Below are 24,830 nucleotides of genomic sequence, written 5' to 3'. Positions count from 1 at the left end.
ATGTAATGTCTTTGGTACCAATCTGCCCATTTACTTCATGGAAAACACCACCAGAGACCCTACTGTCATTAAGAACTGGATGCAAAATTATGTTCAGAGTGTTTTAATAACAAAGCATTCCAAGGCAAGTTAACACAGATCACAGGGTATGACTTCAGTTCCTGTCCGGCAATGGCACTCGTCGCAGTTCAAACAAAGCAAAAAACAAAATCTCCCCCAGTTCCAAGGCACGTTGCAGAGTCCCCACAGTCCATGCTGCTGCCCATGCCTCTACACCAGAGCGCCCATCTCCCCAAATGTTTTTTTTGTTTTTATAATGTCCTCAATAACTTAACCCAATAATCATCTGCTGCCAGTATATCATTGAAACTAAATAAGAAAAAATACTTTACATGAAAGATGTATGCACAATAAATGCTTTACCTTAAGCAACCAGCCATACCAACATGATTTTTATATATATATATATATATATTTATATATATATAAATTTGTCCTCCAACTAACATCTAGTATAAAGATGGCTGCTCAGAGAAAAGGAGGCTGACTGGCATCGACAGCAATACGCCAGCACTTGGAATTGCCATCGCAGTCAGGAGCCACTGCAGATGCAGGACCCAAAGATTTTTATTATTTTATTTTATTTTTTTACTTTAAACAAAATACATATGGCTGACGTAAAAATATCAGTTTCTGATCTAAAGAAAACTAGACTTTATTTTTTGCATAATATTTATCTATAATGATTTCCCCCCCTCCTAATATGGAAACTAGGACAACAATAAAGTATCAACTAACGAACAACCAGACTCCTATGGCAACCTGCTGGTCATAGGCCTCTGGGAGGGAATTAAGCACCTCCAGAGTTGGCTTCGTGTTGTTTTTCATTGGTTTAAGTCTTTTTTTGGTTTTCCTGTTTGTTTTTAAATAGGTCTGAGGTAATTTAAAAAAAAAAAAATGAAAAGGAAAAAGAAAAAAAAAAAAGAAAGAAATAGCACCCTCCCTCTCCCAACACATATAATAAATATTTATGTAAGCCTCTAAGATTTTTTTTTTTTTTTTGCAAGTATTTAAAATAGAAAAATGGGATCTTTTGAGCAATGTCACCTTCAGTACGGAACCAAACCCCACGATCCCTTCCCCACCACCACTGCACAGCTGGGCACGTTGCGCCCCATCCTGCCCACAGTGTTTGTTCATCTCGCATGCAGAGGAAGGGGAGGACAGCAACAGGTTTGTCTGCGTGAGCAGGGCTGGTGTCTCAACACTGAATTTGCAATTGAGATGGGCAGTGGTGGCAATTTGTCCTCGCTGCTGGCAGTGTACTGAGCCCAGCCTTCATGCCCCCCTTGGCAGCGCTGGGCAGGGCAGCAGGGCCTGACCTCGGTGCCTGCGTCCTTCCCTGTTTCCACCCCAAGGAAGGGATGGGTCAGTGCTGGGCTGGAAACAAAACAAAGACACTTGGTTTTTGCTGTTGTCATTAAGGAACACTTATTTCTTGGCAAAGTAGTGGGCCCTCGCGTGGCAGGAGGTGCTGCAGGCAGTGCTTAGAGAAGGCACGGGAGATTCTGCTGTGCGTTCTTAAAGGAAAAGAAAAGAAGAAACCAGCCAGCCAAACCAGCCAGCCCACCCCCTCACAGACACCTACAGGGACAGAGGCCAGGCAGACAGCACAGCTAGTTACCACCATGTTCTCTCTGCTTCCAACCAAACCAACTGGGACAAGGCAGCAGAGCTCTTTTCAGCCCTGCACATTAGGGGACAATGACCAAGGGACTGCACTCACAGGGAAAGAAACCAAGCTCAAGCAAAGCAAAATCCTGCCTCCTGCCCACTCTTGGCTTGGCAAGACGGCTAGAGCCAGAACACACAGGACATCTGCTCCACAACCTAAGGCTGTCACCCTGCAGAGAAACAGTTACTATAGACCAAGAAGAGGCAGGACGCAGGGTGAGGAGATAACCTCCAGCAAGCAAGGCCCACAGCACTTCTGGAAGAGCTGCAGCTGACCAACAAACCCAGCACCAACATCAGCTGCAGGAGTGCTGTGGAAACCAACAGGCCTCCCCATGGCCACAGAGATCCCCTCCCTTCTAGGGCACAACCCAACTTGTCCTTCTTATGATCTGAATTCTGAATATTCTCCTTTCACACTTTGGAAGTGACACGCAGAACTGGTGGGTCCAGCTGGAGCATCCTCTGCGTTCCTCCTCACTTAACACAGCTTTCACTGATAGACTGACGATTACTCAGCCCAGGAGTACAGACAATCCAAAACAGGCAAAAGTCCCTCTGCTCCTGACAGTAGGAACTGTTAAAGCTTCCCAGAGCTCTCGCCAAAACGTTGAACAGGTGTTCTCGAGCAAAAGAAATGCAGCTCCTCTAAAAGAAAGCCTCCCATTTCTCACTGCCATCTGTTTTTTCTTCACCATGCTTGAACTGCCATTCACCTCTGCCTTACTTCATGGTGGGGAAAAAAAAAAAGGAAAAAAATAAAATCAAGCCCTCACATCCAAACCAAGCCACCTTCATTCCTTGTCCACCAGAGACTACTTTGGAAACAGGCAGCAATGTGTGCACACAAGAGGAGGAGCTGTAAAGGCTGGGTACCATTTGTCAAGGTGGAAGACTGGTGTACATCCCTGTCTGAGCAACCTGTGAGTAAACACCTTCCTCCCGACTGTTTTTTTTTGTTTTTTTTTTGTTTTTTTTTTTGTTTTTTTCCCCTGTTTTTAAGCTTTTTGCACTACAGTGCTAACTCCCCCAACTTCCCATTGTGAAGTCACTGGGGGGCAAATCCCACAAGCAAAGAACAAACCCCCGACATTGGAAGAAAACCTTAAAAACCACAAGTGGAAAAAGAAAGTCACAAGTGCACCTCAGCCCTCAGGCAGGAACTGTGCATGTAAGACTACAACAATTTGAGCTTCCTTGGAACATGCATTTTTCAACATGAAAACCCCCTGCAGACACATGGAGCCCAACTCTCAGAGAGGAAATAACCTGGCTGTTTCACTTGGGCAAGAACCACTGAAAAGTAGGGGTGAAGATGCACGATGCCCCTTCTTCTAATACTCGCATCATGGTACTCTGGTTCCCACAGCTAAATCATAGTAAAAAAAGAAAAACAAAACAACCCCAAATGATATACTTATGAGCAGTTTGACACAAAGTGACTGCAGCATGTGATCAGTTACTGATGTCAACATCACAAAGGATGTGGGGCGAAGGTGGAGGAGGGTAGTGGGAGGGGGAGGGGGTTGAAGTTCTAAGGTCAAACCGATGTCTCCAAGCTGTGAAAGAGGCTTTCAGGCTCCGCAAAGTTGACTTCAGTTTGATCACTGACCACTGCGTTGTTATTTCTATTGAGGGATGAAGATCCACCCAGGCTGCCCCCACCTCGCTTTTTGAGTCCGTCGGTCTCGGGGTCATCTTCAGCGCTGTCAAGGAATGGTGTTCGAGGCTCATCTTCCTCAAGGATGAACTCCGGGTGTGTCATGAAATTATGGATGGAGCTTCTGGACTCAGGTTTCTCGAGGCCTTCATACAAGGAGCTACGGAACGCATTCACCACCTTGATCTGCCAGCAGACGAGGGTGCAGAGCATGGGGATAAATAAAAGAGGGGTTAGTAGCGGCCACAAGAGGCTGGAGCTCCCAGGAGAAAATACAAAAAAACAAAGGGACAATAAAACAAAAAGGACAATGACAATGATCACCACCACGGAACAGACAGGTAAGTCAATATGAGAGATCTATGGTGAACTAGGAGGGCCAACATGGACCAGATCAGGCACAAGGTGTGTGATGGGGAGTCAACTGACTTTCTTGCTTCAGAAGCTGCAAGAAAAAGACAAAAAAAAAAAAAAAAAAACTCAAAAAAAACCCACCAAAAATAAAACAAGATAACTTTGAATGAACAGAAGCCAAAACGCATTAGTTGTTACTACATGTGCGCACGCATATCTGTGTGTATAAACAAGGGCAAAAAAGTGGCACTACAACTCAAAAAAGAGGTGGGTTAGACAAACAGTGGGTTCGCTTCAAGGCAAAAAGAAAAAAACTACTGTGGGAGCAATGTGTTTGTTCTATCTCTGTTTTTAGACCTACGGAAAGAAACGGGCTTCAACAAGGTGTCACAAACTTTCCAAGCCCATGTGAAGCAGTAGGTCCAAACAGATGCCATGAGCAGCAAAACAGGACCCAATGAAACATGCAAGGAGGAATCCAGATGCACGTGAGCTTCCCTGCACTGCAGCCAGAGATCCCGGACTGGAGCTCTGCATCCTACCCTGCACGTGCCAAAGAGGTCTCGGCAATCCCCAAAGGCAGATACAACTGTTCTTTTCAAAGCTGTGCACACACAAGAAATCCAAAACCTTGCTAGAAAGCCTGGCCACTTGCTGCTCCTGTGAAACCACTGGGTTTCCATTGCTGCTAAAAAGCAAGGCATGACAAGCAAGAGATCCAGAGCCCGGTTTGCATAGCCAGGTCCTGCCGTGCTGCACTGGGAGGGAGGGAGAGGTCTGGAAATGAGCCGGGACATGGCCGGCACCAAATTTACTGCTCTTGCCAGCTCCTCTGGAAGTACAGCCTTGTGCTCTTCCAGTCCCTCCTTGCATGATGGGTGACAAGCATCAGATCCTGGGGGTGAGGGGGCCCGCTGGGGGCTCAGCAGGCAGCTCTCCCTGCAGCCCCATGCCCACATGCCATGCACAGGGCAACCAATGCATGCACCTGCAGGGCTCCAGCTCTTGCAGATGACGGGGGCTGCAGTCACTCAGAGGATGTCAAAAGACATAAACTGAATGAATGCTGCAGTATGCAGGCTGACAAACAGCTGAAGGCTCCCAAGACCTTGTGAAACCGCACTCCCTGCTTTGCCATTTTAGTACAAAGCCAAGAGCCATGCACCACACAGGTCCCTCCAAAGCAGCTCTTGGATGACTCCATGGCAGCTCCCACGGATGCTCTGCTAGCTGCCTCTCCCTCAGTGCTCCCACCTTGCTGGGGCTCACACCAGCACCCTGCTGGCTTGTGTCACTGCCACTGGGAACTGCCTTGACCACCAGTGACCCCTCCCCACAGGAACACGCTCCTCCTGCTCCATCTCCAGGCACACAGAAGCAGAAAGCAGTTTCAGCACCTAAGGAACCCCATTAACTCCCTTCCATATTACCTGGGGAACAAACGGAAGGAGAGCTGTAGATCACACAGAAGGGATATTTCTCTAAAGCATCCTCATGCTGCAACCCTTGCAGCCTCCCCATCACACAGCAGGGGGAGCAGAGAGCTCGCAGAACTGCTAGAGGAGAATGAGTTATGCATCCCCTTGCAAGCTGATGCTGAAAGTGTATGTTGCCACTTCTTCAGGAACCATTAGAGGCTGGGAGGCACATCAAACCCAGCACAGTTAGAGGGAGCCTCCAGGGAACACTGGCTTCAGCTTTATTAACACTGACAGAAGCAGACCAGAGAAATTACTCAAACACGACTCTTATGCCTAAAACTCTGGAGGTTTCCCTGCACAATGCTCCAGGGTTCCCTCAGCACAGAGGATGTGCTTTTGAGTCTGCTCCGCATCGGGCTCAGAATGAGGCTGATACCCCACACCAGGGCATCCCCACAGATCAGCACATCCTAGCTAGAAGTAAACGAACCAGCTCGGAGCCCATGAGCTGGATGGCACACACTCAAGAGGAAGCACCATCATGAAGCTGGAGCACCAGCTGTCCTGCGAAAATTGAAAGTTTCCATGGCTGGGAAAATTTGCTGCACTAGGAACCACAGCAACATCCTAGATAAAGTCAGGATTTAATGTGAACACAATGCAGACCGCTGAGCAGACCACCTGGTACTGAGACCAACAATGCAGTACTTCATCAGCACCTCAAGAAGAGCAACTGCAAGCGCTGACTGCCCTGACGTGGTGTGCAAAAGCCACAGAGAACCAGCCTAACCCACCTAAGGAGTGCCTCGGTGCCTGCCAGCACAGCAGGGAGCATAGCACGGGCTCTGGAGCAGTCTCACAGCTCTCCCTTCCCCACCACTTGCAGCACAGGTGAGCCCAGACCCCACCTGTCACCCCACATCATCTGCTCTGCCAGAACAGCAGCTTTTCCCATATACTCATTGATTTAACCATCGCTTGAACAACTGTTGCAAGATTAATCCAAGCAGCTGTTTCTTCGTTAAAAAAAACTTCACATAAGCTTTATAGTTCACTCCCATTTCACATCATCGCTGCTGCAAAACCACTGTACACAATGAGGTGGAAGTGACATCTCCTGCACAATGCACCACGACTGCTGAACCCCATCACCCCAAACCAGGTCCAACCAAACACGAGGTGAGCTCTGCCAACCACTTCTTGGAGGGCCATCCCGAGATCTCCCTCTCCTCCATTGACTCCAACAGAGCGCACGGGGCTGCCGAGGTCCAGCCCTGGAAAACTCATCCCAGAAATGAAGTGGAAGACAGTGGGACACTGTTAATCTGTAGAGGGAACTGGAGCTCAGAGCAAGGGAAGGAAAGCAGCAAAGGGAATAGAGAAACATCTAGATAGAAAACAGAGGGAAGACTTAGCAGCTTGGGTTAGCTGTTGGTGAAGTTGTTTGCTGCCTGGAAGGACACTTGCTATCCAAGATATCCCCTGCTGCAGAACAGGAAGAAAATTAATCCACAGACTGAAAAAAAACTGCATTGTGATTTTGCCCATCAAAACGCCCTGCCCTGAGACCACTCTAATGGGTTTTTTTTCCAGTCAGAACGTCTCAGTGCAGAGATGACCAGAAGGCAGCTGTGCTGCTTCAGAAACATTTGGGTTAAACAAAACTCAGGTATCAGTGTTGACTAAATAGAGAGAAAAAAAAATTATGCAAAGTTTTCTCCTCTCCACCACACTGTGTAAACACTGGAGACTGAAAGCTGCTCAAAAAGTCGCCCAGGGTATTTCTTTAATAAGAACAGAAGAAGGAAAGTGACTGTGCAGTAAAAAAGCCAATTATCTGAGAAAGATGCACTACCTACTTACAGCCCTGCAGACAGAATCCTCACTCATGTGCTCGTGGGCCATTACTCTGCTCATAACAAACACAGGGCACCATATCAGAGCAAGATTTGCTTTGCTCTGGAAACCTATTGCTAGATGCAAGATCCAGCTTTGTCCAGCCGTGTTTTCCGCCCCATCTGCATGCAGAAAGCTGTGGGCACAAAATGGAGCAGTCAGCCCTGCTGAGCTGCTGCACAGGGCAGTGATGCTCTGGGGCCACCAGGGGACCAGCAGAGCCCCCATGCCATCCCTTGTAGAGCAGGGGACACACTTAGGTGTGCTCCTCGCCATGGCATCGTTTACACTTCTGCCAAGCTGCTGCATGTCTGTGCAGCCCAAGGTTTTCTCCAGCCTCAGGGTTGGGCTCTGTGGGACCCTGGGGGTTTGAGTACTCCAGGCTGGGCACGAAGCCCTCCATCCCATCCCACAAGGCATGCAGGTTAACCCTGGGACAGGGAGGTTGCTCGCTGAACAGGTGGGCCTGGTTATGGGTGAGTGATGCAGAGCACCCAGCTGCTCCTGCACTGTTGAGCACAGGAGGGTGCAAACCCCACTGTCACTCACACACATGGTGAGAGGCAGAGAGCATGCAGGTGGCACGGCCCTGTGGCCCAGCCGGCCCTGACAGTGTGCTGACTGCTGTGGGAAGGGTGGAGAGGTTGCTTTGCTTCCACAAAGGAAGGCTCTGGAAAAGCAACCTTCTCCATCTGCTCCTGGGGCTGGGCAGGGCCACGCTGCAAAGAATTGGCAGCGTCTGGGCACAAACTGCACTCCCTTCTCACAGCGGTGCTCTGAGTTGTTCAGAAATTAGCACAGTTCTTTCAGCCAGAACCACCAATTTTGCACCTCCCTCCTACCCCCCTCACTCATCAGGAGGGGGGACTCATGTCAGTCCTGCAAAGGAGAAGAGGTGGAAAAAAACAAAAAAAACAAGGAAGCAACAAGGAATGGGGTGAGGGAAGGACCAAAACGTATCACCAACTTGTTAAAGATTCAACAGCTTCTTTTTTTTTTTTTAAATAAATAAATAAACAAACACCATCTCCCACCCCATCCTTCACTTTAGAAAACAGTGGGTCAGAGGGAAAGAGAGCAGGCTGGGTCAGATTGTGCAGTGCTCTGTGGTTATTAGAAGTCATGCATTGTAATAGACTATCACTCACTGCCCGCAGGAGGAGATGCAGCAGCAGCAACAGCGGAAGTGGTGGGAGTGGAATTGACGGAGGAAAGAGCTACATGGGTTGGGCTAGAAACATTTTTTACATCGTGGTGCTGGCTCACGATGGAAGGCTGTCTCCTGAGGGCTCCCTGCAAAGAGGAGGCGCCGGTCTGGAATGTGTAAACTACGTCCATCTGCAAAGAATCAGAGAGTGAGATAGCATCGCCCCAGCCAGAAATAGGAACAGGGGTCAGGGACAGAGGGAACGGGGTTGGGGCAGACACACAGGGATAGGAAGGAAGAAGGATGGAGAGGTGGAGGAGGAAGGACCAGGGAGCCGACCCCACCCCAGCCTGCACTCTCACAAACCCACACGGGTTTAGTCAGTACATGGAGGCAGAGGGGAGGTAGGTTTCCAGTCCTTGAGGGTGCAAGAGGTGTAGGTGTTTGTTCCACCACTGAGAGATCAGGAGAGGGGGGAGAGGAGGAGCGGCACGAGGAGCAGCCCAGGTCATCCCCAGAGCTGCTGGAGGAGCAGAGACAGAGAGAGAGCAGCGGAGGTGTGAGCTGGCAGCCTGGAAAACTGCACTGAGGAAGAGTTTGTGGTCCCTCGGCCCCACGGGCTGCGTCCTGGAGTACAGCAGGTACACAGGACCATAGCATTCTATGTGTTCCACAGCCTCTCCCCCAGAATAACACAGGGCCCAGAAGCAGACAGGGAAGCAGCCAAGATGCTGCACCCATGGCACACTCTGGGGCAGGAGGGACCGAGCAGCACTCAGAAGCTTCCTTGACTCATGTCCCCTTGGCTGTCCCCCTGCTCTGTGCCAATCCCTCGCTGCTCCTGGGGAAAGGGTGCTTTCTCCAGATCACATGCAGCTCTCACTCCACAGATGCCTCACATCCTGCTTTGCTCCGTGCCCAGTCTGATATCCATCCATAGAGGAACACCCTGCCCTGGCACACCAGGTTGGCCACAAGGAACATGGCCTATTTAAGGCATGCCAGCTGGGGACTGACTCCCCTAAAATGCTCAGGTCTGATCTGCTGTTGCTCCACTTGACATGTGGGGCACCACAGACAGAAAAACATGCTCAAGAGGTCTCAAGATTTGCCAGCAGTTGCAGTAGGGAACAACGCTCCTAGGCACTGCAACAGGTTCACCACAGCTCACAGGACATAGAATCCAGAGCCCATGGGCACAACATGCAGGCACAAAGCCGGCACATGCCTGACTTTTGGCCGTCCGTACCTATGAGGATATTGGGATTGCTTCCTGATCTAACCTGGGGCTCCCAGAGGCAGCTCAGCCCCTGCCAGCGTTGCCCTTCCCTCAAGGCAACATCTCAAAGAGAAGCCAAGCTAATGCAGCACAAGACAGCTGCCATGCTAGCTCCAGTCCCTGTACTTGGGCCGCTTCAGTTGACTTGGTTTGTTGCAAGGCCTGAGAAGTGGGAATGAAGGGTGATACAGCAGCCCCAAGCTTTGCTCCATAAGGCAGCTCTGTCCTGGGCCTCAAGGGAAAAAGGACAGTTCCTCACTGCAGGAACTCTCCCTGCCCCAAACAGCCAACCACTGGGGAGGCGGAGCAGGGAAAAAACCACAACGACAACAAAAAAAAACACCTTTAAGGGGGGAAAAAAAAAAAGTCAGAGAAACAATTGATGTAAAAACCATTTTAACCAATTATCTTCCCTTTCCATGCTGCAGGGCCAAGAGCAGCAGACACAGAGCAGGAGAGCTGGCAAGGAGGGATGGCAAGAGCCCTCCAAGGGCAGCAGGAGGTGATGCTCATCCACAGCCATCCCCTCGGAGCAGGGCTCTGCTCGAGGACTGAGGGAGCCAGGCTCAGCCCAAGGTCCTGAGCTCAGAGAGCACAGTCAGCTCTTGGAAGCACCAGCAACCTTCTGGCAAGGGGAAGACACCTTCCCCAGACACCTCAGACTGCCTAAGGCCGATACCAGCTCACATCAGCCTGTAGTGGAAGACAGCCCTGCTGTAAGAGATCCAAGGGCAGAGCAAGAGAAAGCTCAGCGCTCCACGCTGCAGCTCCATTGGGCTGATCCCTGCCAGGATCACTACAGCTCCAGCACTGCTCTGCTACCAGTGAAGTGGCCATCGGCCACATTCTGTGTCAAAACAGAACTTCTACCACCCCATCCACCCCAGGCTGTCCCAGAAAGTCAGACTATCCTGGTTTCCCAAAACCAGGACAGACCCAGAAAGTCACAGGTGATGGGAGAAGTCTAGCCCAGGAGGTGACGGCATCCTCTGAGCAGTGGCTGTCACATCTTTCCAGACGGAGCCCCTGGAAAGAAAGGGAAAGAGAGAAAAAGAGAAAGAGAGAGAAGAAAGAAAGGCCCACAGGACCCACTGCCCCACATTACCTGTGTCTGTATCCTGTTGAGACCCCTGAACCACAGGATCTGCCCACGTCGCAGCTCCATCTCAGCGTGGTCGATCTCATCCACGTCCTCTGGCAGCTCTTCCTCTGGAATCTCCTCCTTGGTGATGCCGTGCCCAGCTTCCTTCAGGAACTTCAGGTGGCTGGTAGGGACTGTGCAGATCAGCTGGGGAGAGGCAGGGAGAGCAGCTCAGCTGAGACACCCCGTACCTCAGGCAAGCAGGGTGGGAGCAAGGAGTCTACAGTAGCTTCCCCTCTGCTGGTATGGGGTTGGGATGGAGCACCACCATCCCCAGCCTCGAATAAAGAGAATCTAGGGAGAATCTGAGCGCTGAAATGGTGGGAAAAGGAAAGGCAGGCTTAACTAGGGTTACAGCTGGGCAAGGAGGGACAGCTGTTTAGTCTTCATATAGACTGGCTCTTACCTGGCCCCAGAGGAGCTCTCCCACTCCAATAAATATACACCAGAACCACTGGCTCAGGGTGAGCCCAGAGCAGCTGAATGGCTTCCCACCAAATTCCACAATGATGATCTACAGCACAGGAGAGTACAAGTCACACACTGGAAACTTAAAGGGATACAATGATCAGTAGTCACGGGAAGAAAAGGTCCTCCAGACCCACAGATCTTCTCCCCCTCCCTAAGATGAGCACTGGAGCCTCCCATCTAGACCAGTAAGGCCACCAGAGATGCATGCTGGCTAGCCAGCCCCAGAAACTCCCAAGCCACTCCAGATCCTAGGTGTCAGGTTTGGAGTCACTGAGAAGCTGCTGGAAAAGAGCAAGGGGAAAGAACAGTCGTGGAGAGGAACTGCAGCACATACAGGTCCTCCCTGCATCACCATCCCCTCCCAGTCCCACCACCCATCTCTTCCCCCCCACACTGCTCCCACACAGCCTTACCTGGGCTGCAAACGTCCCCAGCACCACTGTACAGAAGATGGGATTGCGGTAGATGGCCTCAAAGACATTCCTCTCCCCATGGATCTTGCGCGCATTGATCTCATTGAATAATTGCATCATGACAAAGGTGTTGAAGACAATGGTGTAGTGCTCGGTGGGTGGGGAATGCAACGGGGCGTTCCGGCCACTGTCAATGTCAAACAGCTTCTCCCCTAAGCAGACAAGGGGTTTGGGGTGGGACACGGGCAGGGAGAAAAGAAAGAGGATCTCATCTTCTCTGCACCGGTGGAGGTGGAATTGGAGTCCAAGGCTCTCCGTGAAGATCCCTTGACCTAGCTGGACTCCCCAACACAAGCCCCAATGAACCATCATTTCCATAAAAAGGCCATAAAAATGCAGAAAATTTGCTTTCCTGGCTGAAACTACCAGCCACTGATGTACAAAACAGACTCATGCACTCAGCATAAGTCCTCTGATTATCATATCACCACCTCCCATCCATTAAATGAGCTCTGTACTGGCTTGGGCATTACTGGGAGACTGGGATTACTGGGTGACAGCTCAGAACAAACAGCCCCCAACACCAGCAAGGAACTGGGGGCAGTCCACCCCTTCCCTCCACCCTCTCCCCCCAGTTTCTTCAGGGTCTCAAAGCTCACCCACAAAAAGCAGTGTGAAAATGATAGTCAGCTGGTACACAGCGTGCCCCAGAATGTTCTTCATCATGGTCCGGGAGATGAGAGGCTTGTTGCGGCCATACGGCTTGCGGAGCAGCAGGGATTCAGATGGGGGCTCCGTTGCCAGGGCTAAGGAGGCAAAGGTGTCCATGATCAGGTTCACCCACAGCATCTGCACGGCTTTCAGGGGAGAATCCTGCAGGGAGAGCACGGAGAACGTGACATAGCAACTAAACAAGCCCGTTTTCACCACTATTTTGCAAGGTGCTCCGCTCTCCTCCTGCCGAGAGCAGCAGCCCCATACCTGCGTGATGCAGGCGCCCGTGAAAGCCACAATGACAGCCACCACATTAACTGTCAGCTGGAACTGCAGGAACTTGGAGATGCTGTCATAGACATTGCGACCCCACATCACCGCCTTGACGATGCTGGTGAAGTTGTCATCTGTCAGGATGATGTCTGAAGCCTCCTTTGCAACATCAGTGCCTGCAATGCCCTTAAGGGCCAGGGAGGAAGTGGGCAGGGGTAAGTGACAGGACAAGATCCACACCCAGCTCTACAATGCTGCTTCTTCCCAGAAAATGCAGTGTATCAAACACATCATGCAGTGCCCTGCAAGGAGACAGCTTCCCGGTGCTTTTCCCTCCCTTGAGACTTGCAAGATCTGTCTCAGATGGGAATGCCTGACTTTTGCAAGCTTCTGAGAGCTGGGCAGAGCAACACAAGGTTACTTTTTGTTTGATTGCTGCTCTGGGGGGATGCAAGCAAAGCCCAGTGGTCAGGGTCTGATCCCACACGTGGGGGCACAGAGCCCCATGCACAATTCTCAAGGAAGACAGCCTTCTGCCGTCCCCTCACAGGCTCCAGAACTGTACTTCAATCTATAACTCCTGCTGTGTCCTGCATGGGCAAGCATCAGGCTCTGTCCAGCAGCTGGCTCCTGCTCACAGATGTAAACTCTAACAATTCACTGGAAAGCAGTTACAGCCCTCAGCTTTTGTCTGTTGCCTCCTTCAGGCAGGGCAAAGAAAAGCAGCAGGGCAGATCGGGGTTCCTTCAGTGTAAATCAACTCCAGGCAAGCACTAGCACTGTGCCTGGATCTGACTTGTCCATTACGAGCCTGGTGCGCAGCTGTGAAGATGAACCAATGCACAGTGAGCTCCTTCCCAGACTGACTGTGCAAAGCACTGGTGCTGCACCAGCACCATACCAACTTCAGCCTGACACTGTCCCCCTGCAGAGGATCAGAGAAATCCACCCCTAACCCAGGCTATTGGAGTACTGATTTCCAATCACTCGCTAGCAGTCCTAGAAGGTTCCTGAGAACTCACACCAACCTCTGGATAGGTTTATTTCTCCATTTTAAGCCCTTAGGGAAGATCTGAAAAAAGAGTTTCACCGCTGCAGAGAGAATTTAAGTGCTCATAACAACCAAGTAGATCCTCAGCTCCTCTCCCTGAAAAGCAAAAGCCACCCCCATAGGCAGGGAGCACCTGCTGGCAAACCCACTGCTCTTCTGTACCATAGCAAATCCAACGTCAGCTTTCTTCAGAGCTGGGCCATCATTGGTCCCATCCCCGGTGACAGCCACCACCTGCCGCTGGTCACCAACAGTGCTGTCAATAATTCCTGTAACGGGGGGGCAAGGAGCGCAGAAAACGTTAGCTCTGAGGGCAGGCTCCAGCAGAGATCATGCTGCAAAAAGCAGCTGGGCAGAGCAGCCCAGGGCACTTGGGGGAGAGGTGGTGAGCACCAGGAGCAGGCACGCACCCACCTTTGACGAGTGTGTGCTTATCTGTAGGGGACGAGCGGGCCAGCACACGCAGCTTGGGCCAGATCTTGTCCAGCTGCTCCTGTTCCACCTGCAGGACAGGGCGGGTGTGAGGAGGCACAGGGACCTCCAGACACCGTCTGCCTCACCGAAGTGCGACCCTCAAAGCACCCAGCCACCCCACAGCAGGGCCCCGCGCTGCTCCCCGACCTCGCCCTTCTCATTGCGGATAAGCCGGTTGAACTCCTTCCCTTCCAGGCACAGGAAGTCCTCTCCGGGCAGCAGGATGCCACACTTGGTGGCAATGGCACGGGCAGTGTTGATGTTGTCCCCAGTCACCATGCGGACAGTGATGCCCGCACGCTGGCACTTCAGGATGGCATCTGGCACCTGGGGATGAAGACAGGCAAGGGATGGGCAGAGCGCTCAGGCCATGGTCTCAGTGGGGTCACAAGCCATTTACATGCACCCACAGCTCAGGTGGGGGACAAGATGCTGAACATCCCAACCCAGAACCAGCTCAACTCCTTATCCATGAGGGACAGGGAACAGAGCACCCTGCCCCTGCCCTTGCAGCCCTGTTCAGAGCAGCCCCCCCAACCCCTGCCCCAAGAGAAGAGAACCTCATTGCCTTCTCCCCATCATGAGGCTCAGCCAGGCAGCCCACCCAAATGGGGGCATTCCTCCTGCCCCCGCGCTGCTCTGGCAGCATGTTGCTGCACTAATGAGTTTATCTATTACAGAGTGGTGGGGGAAGAGGATATTGGTGAGAAATTTGCAAATTGAATCACAACCTCCAGAGTCAGTGCAGACAGGACATCTGTAATGCAATTCCCAGACCTAGATACTTGAACATCTAATAAGGAAAGATGCAAGCAAGGCAGGAGTGGTTGGGCAAAATCCAAAATGCAATTAAGAGGCAGGTAGCAGAAGACTTACTGCATTAGATCAGGTGCCTGCCTGGCAGCCCATGATGGAGGCAAACAGGGGCAGCAAAGCTGCAAGGTGAAGGAACCAGCTGGTGAGGCCTGCCCTCTCCAGCACCCTTATCACTCCTGCCTGGTGCAGCAGTGATGCCTGCCTCCCTGCACCTGACAATTGCACACAGAATCAGTAGGGCTTCTGCAAAGAGCCCCGGAGCAGCAAGGGAGGGGAGTATGAGTGGAAGCAGGCTGCCACCAGATCCTTCTGCCTGTGCATGAAAGGACAATGCCAGCACACGGTAGTGTGTTGGTATTTTTGTAAGGGGCTCATACTCTTAAACATCAGGAAGAGAGGGTCCTGGACCAGGAGCATGGCTGGGTGACGGGCTGTCAGGGCCACAGTACCTCTGGCCGCACTGGGTCCTCTATCCCCACCACAGCGATGCAGGTCAGGTCAGACAGGATCTCATTTTCACTGTCCCAGTCAGGCTCAGTGTCAGCAGGAAAGTCACGGAAGGCCAGGCAGATGGTCCGCAGCCCGTGGCATGCCATGGGCTCAATCACCTTCTTCACCATCTCATCCCGATCCTTCACTTTGAACACCCGGGGGTCACCATTCTTGTCCAGGATCTTAGTGCACCTAAAACAGGACCAGGACAGGAGGGTAAAGGAGACTGCCTGTGGCTGTTCAACAACCCATCACCCAGTCTCCCCATCTGTAAAATGAGCACAACCCTCTCACCCAGTACCCTTACAGCCTTACCAAAGACACCTTAAGAAGAGCTAGCACTTTGCACAGCAGCACCTCCTGATGCTCATCCTTTCCCTTTCCCCTTTCTCAGGGGCTGGGTCACCTTTACCCTGCAACCCCCCAGAACAGCTCAACAATGCATTGAGAGCTCAAAGCCCATGGGACAGGTGGGCTGGGGAGAGGATCCAGACAGCATGGGGGGGACAATTACTTGCGGAGGATGATCTCAGAGGCTCCCTTGCTGTACATGCGGAAGCTGCTGTCGCTATTCTTGAGCACCGTGCTCATGGACTTGCGCACCGAATTGAAGGTGTAGACCTTGTACAGCTTCTCCTCTGGCACCTCATTCCGCACAGCCTGGTAATCCTGCTTCAGATCCAGCACGAAGCCCAGCAAGGCACACTCTGTCTTGTTCCCCACTTGCCGGGGTAGCCCCCCTTCCTTCTCTGGTGGCTGAAAGAGAAAGGAGGAAAAGCAATGTCAAACCTGGGCATTGCAGAACACAGTGGGATGGAAACAGCAGGAATGGCCAACATTGGGAATGTAAGGCTGCAGTTCTTAAGAGCTGACTCACCAGGATCTTGGATGTGTAGGCAGAGTTGATGGCAACACCATTGACAATGAGGTCCAGGATCTTGGGCAGGATGGCTTCAGGGTCAGGGATCTGGCGGTAGTGGGTGTCCCCCACGTAGGCCTGCACCACAGTCATTCGGTTCATAGTGAGTGTGCCGGTCTTGTCTGAGCAGATGGCGGTGGCATTACCCATGGTCTCACAAGCATCCAAGTGCCTCACGAGGTTGTTGTCCTTCATCATTTTCTGCAGCACGACCAGGAAGGTTAAAGCCAAGAGCCTGAATTCTCCCATCGTACTTCTCCATACCCACCACTCGTCCCCACTGGTCTCACCTTCACCGAGTAGGCCAGGGAGATGGTGACTGCCAGCGGGAGGCCTTCAGGCACAGCCACCACCAGCACGGTGACACCAATGATGAAGAACTTGACGAAGTACTGGATATAGATGGGGGTGCACTCTGCCAGCCAGGGCCGACGCTGCACCCCAAAGGTGTCAATGACAAAGTACAGTACCAAGATGATCACCGTGATGGCCGACATGATGAGCCCTGGGGGAAGATGCCAAGCAGCAGATGAGGGGACACGGGGACGGCAGGCAGGGGACAACCCCCTCCCACTGTCCCATTACCAGTCAGAACACCAGGGTGATGGCTCACCTGCCTTCCCAATCTGGACTGCCAGGCGCGTCAGCTTCCCTTGGAGCACAGACTTCTCCTTCTTGGGCACCTTCACCTTCTTCTTCTCCTTCTCCTCATTTTCCACCCCTTCCTGGCTCTTCAGGGGTTGGATCTCTAAGGCCACACCATCTTGAGTTTTAGCTACAGCCCCAGGGCAAAATAAGACACCACGTGTGAGTAGGAGAGAGACCAGGGAGACCTGCAGGACACCGCTGAGAAATATGGTGGTGGCAAAGAGAGAAAACCCAGAGCACAAACCACTCTCCATTATACACACATCCGAGCACACGGAAATCTCTTGTCCCGGGGCCCTGTTGCCTCTCTGTGGGGCAGTCTTGACATCTACCCCATGCCCCAGCCCTGTGCAGAAAGGGTCCTGGGGCTGATACTGGCTCTGGGTCAGAGCGGTGCAGAGATCCCCAGCCTGGCTGCTGGGCACAGGCAGGACGTCTCCCATCTCTCCACAGCTGCTTCACACCCTGCAGCACAAGAAAGGCACACTGGGTTTGCCCCAAAGTAGCTCCAGTGCACCAGCAGACCCCAATCCAGCCGCAACACAGCAGGCCGAGCTTGGAGAGAGCTGCTCTCTGCTCTGTACCCCTCTTCTGTGCTTTGATGCCCTTTTTAAAGCCCTTCTGGCGGCTCAGCAGGAATCCATTTCACAGAGGAGCACTGGAAGGGTGAGATGGAGGGGGACGGTTAGGCATTCCGATGGAATTGGAAAAGGAGTGAATCAGCTCCCGCAATCCCAGCCCCAAGCTGTTCATTACATTTTTAGGACCCAAGAAGGCCAGGCCCGGCTCCACAGCCTCCCTCAGCTGAAAATCCCAGTTGGGCTGGGAGGCATGGAGTGGGATGATGGAGCAAAGGCTGAGAGCTGCTGGGCTGGGGGAGCAGCAGGAGCACCCCACGGCAGCCCCAGGACCCATTCCCTCCTGGCAGCCACTGCTCAATGATCAGAGACAGCCCCAAGCTGCCCTGACACCTCCACAGTTACAACAACATGGACAAAACAAGCACCCAGACACATCTGACAGGAAGGAGGGCAAAACTCAAACTGCTGAGAGGAAAGAAAGAGAGAAAGGGGTGGAGAGAGAGGTGCAGAAATGGGCTTCCTCCACAGCCTGCAAAGAACAGGGTGAGAAACACCGGCGAGGAGACGCTCAAAGAGTCTAGGCCATGGGAGGAGAGGGTGCAACCATCACACTAGCCAGGTCTCACGGGAGATTTATCCCAGAAGGATGTGACCCATGTCTCTTGCCCCATCATGCCCAAAGACACACCCTGCAGGAAAGCAGCACAAATGCTTCAGAGCCACAAGGTCATGTCAATGAGGACTTGCTTTGTACCAAGGGATGCTGTGCCAGCAGTCCGGACTGTCAGGAAGAGGACTGTCCTCCCTGCACAAAGACTCTGCCCCAAGCAAAGAGATCAGGGCATTGATCCCATTGTGGGAATCAAAGCTGTGGGACCATTGCACCCTCTCCCAGGACAACGAGGCGAGAGTCCCGCCAGAGCAGCAAAGAGCACAGACTCATGAGAAGAAGGAAGGAGGAATGCTTGGTAGTTAGTGTGGTGCTGGTTCAAAGGATGGAGAGGCTGGTTACCTTTGTTGCGATTTTCAGGGGCTCCGGTTTTTTTACCTGTTCAAAGAGAGAAAGGGTGCAGGGCTGAGCACACAGACCAGACAGAGGGATGGGAAGGGTCAGCCCTCCTCCAAGGGGCTGGAGCTCCAAGGTGCTCCAGCAGCACCTGTGCTGTGGGCTCACCACCACAGGGCACTGAATGTGGGACCCCAGACAGCTCATCTCACCTGCCAGAGGCAATCCTGCATCCCAGCACAGCAAGGAGCTGGAGTTCCCCAGCACTCTGACTTCAGCGCTTCACACATCCCCTGAAATCATCCCTGCAAAGCACCCTCTATAAACCCCACCAGAGCTCCACAGAGTGCCAAAGGCATCTCAGACCTCCAAGGAGAAGACACAAACATGAGATCTCTGTGCAGCATGAGATCATCCACACATCTCCCCCAACAATGAGTAGTGCTACACAGTGCAGATCCCCCCAGGTCTGCAGCAGGCAAGGTCCCCATTTTGGGGTCCCCCAATGGGTCACCATAATATGGGAAGCACAGGGCTGCTGTTACCTAAACAAGCAGCACACGATAAAGGGGTTTATACACCAGAGGCCTGGTTTTTCCCTCCCTCCCTTTCCCTCAGCAGCACAGCAAGAGATGAGTCAGAGCAGCACTCCCTTTCCCAAGTTATGCTCCCAAATTGAGGGCTGCAAGGTCCCAGCACTGGACACATAGCTCGGTTTGCTCTGGGATCAAGTGACTGAGCCTAAGGACGAGGAAAACACCAAGCACCATGCCTGGACCTCAAACACACTGCTGTTAGCTTCAACAGCTTTCTCTCTTCATGATCCCATCTCCAAGCTGGGCTACACCCCAGCTGGCCCAGGCTGGATCACACCAACATGAGCTAGGGTTCCTTTGTGATCAAGAAGCACTGAGATGGAGCAGCAAAAGGGCAGAGCTGAGGCAGGAAAGATTCACATTCCAGTACTATCAGGGACATCTCAGCTGGTCCGTCTCCTCTTCCTCACCCACAGGCACAGATCTCTCCTCGCCCTCCATTCCCTGTGCTTCACCTCTCAGCCCAGTCAACTCAGGGATGCCAATAGAAAATCCTGACGGCACAGCATGGGCTGCTGGCATCCTGAAGGCAGCCAGAACTCACCCTCCAACCACAGGGTGGCTGATGAGCTCCCTACAAAGCACCACACAACACCACCCTCAGTCCCATTCCCCTCTTGACTCCCACCCAGCCTCCAACTCCAGACTGCAGCTGGCTGGACAAGAGATGGAGATGTAACTGAAAAGAGCCGGAGAGCTGAGATCTGAGTGCATAAAGGGTTTTTCTCTTGCAGCACATCCCACGTTGGCCTGAGAGCTCATTATACCTGTCTGTGTCACACGCACTAACACACAACCACATACCATTGCTGTGGATGGAGCTTGTTGCACACCAGCAGGTGCTTCCCAGGGAAAGGAGAAAGGCAACAGGTGGGAAGAAGCAGATTTAGGAGATCTCCTTACCTTTCTTCACCTTCTTTTCCTCATCTCCTTCTCCTGCACCCAGAAGAGTGAAGATGATTCCTGTCTGGGAGTTGATTCCCACTGCAGTCACCACCATCCGCCCAGAGCCCTCCATCACATGGGTACCTGGCACAGCAGGAAGGCATGGTGAGAAAGGACACAGCACAGGGCTCCCACTACTCCCAGAACCTTGTGTCAGCTAAGGTTCTCTCCCTGGGACAACTGCAGCCTCAGCAGACATCACAGCAGCCCTTGTGACATGGGGACCTGGCAAAGGCCCTGCTGCCATCCCCAAATCTCATGTAGTACAGAGCTGCTCCAGGGCTGGGAGCCACAGCTCAGCCTCAAAAAGATGGTCAGGATCCCACCCCAATCAATTCAGCAATTCTAAATATCATGCTGAGAGCTTTGGGACTTCAAATGGAGGAGCAGCCTCACCTGACAGCAGCATCGGGTCTTTATCAAGTGATTTTTTGACTTGGTCAGACTCTCCAGTCAGCGAGCTCTCATCTATTTTCAGGTCATTCCCTTGGATCAGGATGCCATCTGCTGGCAAGAGGTCACCTGGGAGAAGAGCAGAGAGATTCAGTTGGTCCCAATCCAGTCAGCTGCAGCATCCCTGTCTGCTGCACTCAAGGGAGAACTCTGAGTTAGCAACAGGGCTCAAGAAATTCATCCTAATTTAGAGAAGGAAAGGATGGGAATTAAGCACTGATCTCCAACAGCTCACTGATGTGTAAAGGCATTAGTTTTGAGGCCTTTCACTCCATCAGACAGTGCTCCCCCTATGTTTGCTTTTAATGAATCGATGTCCCACCTTCCCAAAGCCTCAATGCTTCCAAATCATTGCAGAAACACACAACTGCAGGGGCAGGAGAAAGCTCCATATAAAAGTCAGCACCACACAAGAAAACCCTCATTCCTGATGGAAGATGCAAAGAACGAGCGCTGGGTGAACAAGGAGCAGGGCCTCATTTTGCCCAAGGGCTGCATCTAGAACACCCCTTGCTAGGGAGACGATCTCCAACAAGGACACGGTCAGTGCTGGAGCAGCCCAAAGCCACGCGCTGACCTCAGTTCCAATCACCCTGCTGAACTCCATCCCATTGCTCCCAACCTCCATGTGCCATGGGGCAGAACCGGGCCACCCCCGCCCCACTCACCGTACTTGATTTGTGCAATGTCTCCCACCACGATCTCTGCCACAGGAATCTGGATCACCTGCCCTTTGCGGATCACTGTGAACTTCTGCTCTTGTTCGATACGGCTCTGGAGGCCACGGAATTGCTTCTCTTTGCTCCAGTCATTGAAGGCAGTCACCAGCACCACGATGATGACTGAAAACAGGATGGCTGCCCCCTCGATCCAGCCGGCCTGCGCCTCACCCTCGTCCTCCACGCCACCCGATGACTGCCCACACACTGCCACCAGAGAGGAGAACACGTTGTACAGAGGGGAAAAAGGGAACTGCCCTATGGCATGGCTCAGCCACCATGGGGCATCGCAGCTGTGATCGCTGCCAGATCTGCCGGGGCTGAGCTGCTGGAGAGGAGCTCTGTGGAGAAGGATCCAGGGGGCCCTGGAGGCCAACAGGGTAACTACGAGTCAACAGTGTGCTCCGGTGACCAAGAAGGCCAATGTGCCCTGGCTGACCAACAGCTGACTGTGTGCCATCAGTGTGCCCTAGTGGCCAAGACAGTCAGTGGTCCCTGGGGCATACAGCACAGAGCACGGCTACCCTGGCGAGGGGCTGTCACATCTCAGTGTGGGGAGGCTACATCCAAAGTGCTGAGCCTAGTGCTGTGCTCTCAGTTCCAGGCAGACATGGAACTGCTGGAGAGAGCCCAGTGGAGGGCGACAAAGAAGATTTTAAAGGGCCAGGAGCATCTCTGGTACAAGAAAAGGCTGAGAGCCCTGGAGCTGTTCAGCTTGGAGGAAGGAAGGCTGAGAGGGGAATCTCTTCACTGTTTATAAATATCCAAAGTGTGGGAGTCAAGTTGATAGGAACGGACTCTTCAGTGGCGAGCAGCAATAGAAGAAGGGGCAACGGGCAGAATGGAGCACAGGAAATTCCATATTAACACAAGTAGAACTACTTCACTGTCACAGTGAAAGAGCACAAGAACCATAAAGGTTATGGAGTCTCCTTCTCTGGAGATAATCAAAATCCATCTGGATTCCTACCTGTGTGACCTGTCATAGGAAACCTGCTTTGGTGGGGGGTTGGACTAGATGATCTTTAAAGGTCCCTTCCAGCCCCCGTGATACTGTGACTCTGTGATCTGGGCAGGCGCTCATGAACAGTCAGCCCCATCCCTCTGTGTGCCAAACCACAAAACATCACGCGGGGTTGGGCCACCAGACCCCTGGTCTCTGAGCATCCACGGGGACCAGCCAGGAGCAGCCCTGAGGAAGGCTGCAGTGACGCTGCACCCAGACACCGTCAGTGCCCATCTCTTACATGGATGGGAGGGGAGAAGCCACCAAAGGCGAGAGGGAACAGGACGGCCCAAAGGCGCTGCAGCTTACCCTGCAGGTCCCCTGATTTTGTCCCACCACTCACGTTCATTGTCACCACCTGGGGGATGGTAGAACGACAGCCCCAGGGAGATTATGGCTGCTATTTCCAAGATGATCAGGGTGACGTCCTGGAGTGCCTCCCACACTAACTGCAGGAACGTCTTGGCTTTCTTGGGAGGAATGAAGTTCTGGCCAAACACTTGCCTCCTCTTCTCCAGGTCAGTCGGGTTCCCAGACAGACCTGAGGAGGAGACAGGGCAAGACGTGACCAAACAGAAGTGCAGCCACCATGTCCCCTCCACAGCTGAGCAGAGCAGAGCCCCTGCGCAGCACAGGCAGAGACACCTGGGGAGCACAGAGCCATGCCAGTTGGCACTGGCCAGCTTGTTTACACACTGCATCAAATTAACCGTAAATCTGGCACTGGGAACAGCGCCCAGAGCCACCTGAGCCTTGCCAGCTTGGGGGGAGCAGTGCAGAGAATGGCTGCGGGCCAAGGTGGGAGCAGCCCCATCCCCACACCCAGCTCCATGCTCTCCGCCTTAAGCACACCCCACGGTTGCTGCCAGCTCCAGAAACACAGCAGGCACGCAGCTGTAACGCCCGGCCCCGCTGCACCCCATGGAGGAAGCAGCAGGAGGAGCTCCGCCTGCACACACCCCTTCTTCCCTATGACTAACCCTGCATTCCCACCCAGTACTCAGAGCGGGATCTCCCAGCCCCGTGGCCTCAGCCAGCCCTGCCCATGCGGCGAGGATGGAAAATCTCGCTAAGAGCCACGCTTGACTCATTGCAGCATCAGGGCTGGCAGCTGTGGGGCCAGGAGGGCGTGCACATGGATCCTCCAAACCTACCTGCAAGAGCCTCCTCCAGAGCTGCCCCACATCCTCCTGGGGCGATGAGGCAGACACAGCCCACCAGCTTTCAGCTTTTTTCCTCTCTCTGTTTTTTTTAGGAACTGTGATCCTCCCCAGGAGGAGAGCTGTGTGCAGGACAGTTCCACAAAGCAGGAGGAAAGCAGCAGAACCATCCTCCTCACTAGGAGCCCCCCAAAGCAAACTCCTTGCTGCAGCCTTGGGGAGGAGGCCAAGAAGGAGGCAGCAGCTGCCAGAGCTGCTCCAAGCACTGTGTGTGAGGCAGTGTTTGCTGACACCCAGCAAGAGATGCTCTGATTGAAGACTCAGCCATTCTCCTGTCCCACTCCCCTTCTCCACCTCTGCCTGACTAGGGATGCCTATCAGCAGGGATGGGGCTGGCACAGCTGCTGCCCTACATGGGGAGAAAGGGAACAGCCCACCTGCAAGCTCTCTCTGGAGTTCTGGTGGTCTGCTGACACCTCTTAGGGCAGACAGGGAGAAGGCCTCCGTGCTGGAGACCCAGCACAGTGGGAACTGAGCACCCCACTCAGATGTGAACAGACAGCAGTGCTTTTCCTACAACCTTAGCTCATAGGAAATCACCTTTCTTCCCTCTCCAAGCTCAGTAGGACAGACAACAAAGATCACCTCCAAGCAAGGAACACACCTGAAGCATGAAATACAGGGATGTGAACGCAGCCAACAGCCTCGTATGGAGGCAGGGGCTCAGGCCTGGAAGCTGCCCTTGGGATCAAGCAGTGCCCGTTCCATATGCAAGCTCCAAGGCCAGGGCAGAGCCCCCTGGGTTCATTTCTCACCTCCCTTCCTACTCCCAAAAGCGTAACTCACCTTTTGGCATGGCCAAAGCACATTGTTTTGTGATCTGGACTTGGTATTTCCACTGAGACTCCCCTCCTCCTCTAATGACATCCCGGGATTGTCTCCCCTTCCCGGTCCAGCTCACAGCTGGGAAACACGCTAACCCAGTTCACAGCACCAGCAAACCGCACAGCACCATCCCACACCCCCACAGGGCCGCATCCTGCCCACGCCATTCCCACAGCCCTCAAAGCTGCGAGCAGGGCATTTCTCCCTCTGTGCCCCTTTCAAAACCATGGAAAAGGCTCAAAGCTACCCCACGTCAGGGCCGCAGCACCACATGAGGGGGTCCCAAAAACTCCACCCCACACCACAGGGAGAGGTGAAATTCTGGTGACATCCTTCCACGACTTCCCAGAAGGCAGCCAGCACCAAACCCACCACCATGCTCCATCCTATGGCTCTCAGAATGGCTCAGTCACATTCCCAGCTCACACAGCTGCTTGAGAAGCCCTAAATCGGCAGGAAGGCAGCACATCTCCCCATCCCCATCAGCGCTTTGGGTTAAGACGCTCACACCACAAGAACAACCAACACCCACGCAGCCCCACTATGAATCACTGAGCAGCTGCAAGGCCAGTGCCA

General features: G+C 52.9%; 1 protein-coding gene across 6 annotated transcripts in view; it reads right to left on the bottom strand.

The window, feature by feature from the left end:
- Positions 1–87: 87 nt before the first annotated feature.
- LOC100549255 (plasma membrane calcium-transporting ATPase 4) overlaps positions 88–24,830 on the bottom strand; it is a 36,890-nt gene continuing 12,147 nt past the window's right edge. For 2 of the 6 annotated variants that reach the window (XM_085210190.1, XM_085210191.1), the window contains exons 3-22: positions 22,553–22,750; positions 21,153–21,410; positions 20,428–20,553; positions 19,990–20,115; positions 18,497–18,532; positions 16,869–17,030; positions 16,546–16,760; positions 16,214–16,456; positions 15,851–16,092; positions 15,294–15,528; positions 14,176–14,355; positions 13,969–14,056; positions 13,717–13,823; positions 12,498–12,689; positions 12,176–12,389; positions 11,517–11,728; positions 11,039–11,146; positions 10,597–10,779; positions 8,314–8,403; positions 88–3,580 (exon numbers count right to left, since the gene is read on the bottom strand). In XM_085210190.1, coding sequence (XP_085066316.1) covers positions 3,275–3,580; positions 8,314–8,403; positions 10,597–10,779; positions 11,039–11,146; positions 11,517–11,728; positions 12,176–12,389; positions 12,498–12,689; positions 13,717–13,823; positions 13,969–14,056; positions 14,176–14,355; positions 15,294–15,528; positions 15,851–16,092; positions 16,214–16,456; positions 16,546–16,760; positions 16,869–17,030; positions 18,497–18,532; positions 19,990–20,115; positions 20,428–20,553; positions 21,153–21,410; positions 22,553–22,750 — 3,521 coding nt within the window. In that variant the 3' untranslated portion in view covers positions 88–3,274. The other 4 variants (XM_085210195.1, XM_085210192.1, XM_085210196.1 and 1 more) reach the window with 4 other exon arrangements.

Source organism: Meleagris gallopavo, chromosome 28 (assembly GCF_905368555.1).
Source record: "Meleagris gallopavo chromosome 28, MGAL_WU_HG_1.1, whole genome shotgun sequence".
NCBI lineage: Eukaryota > Metazoa > Chordata > Aves > Galliformes > Phasianidae > Meleagris > Meleagris gallopavo.
The sequence above is the reverse complement of the archived record's forward strand: the minus strand, read 5'-3'. Positions and strand labels throughout refer to the sequence as shown.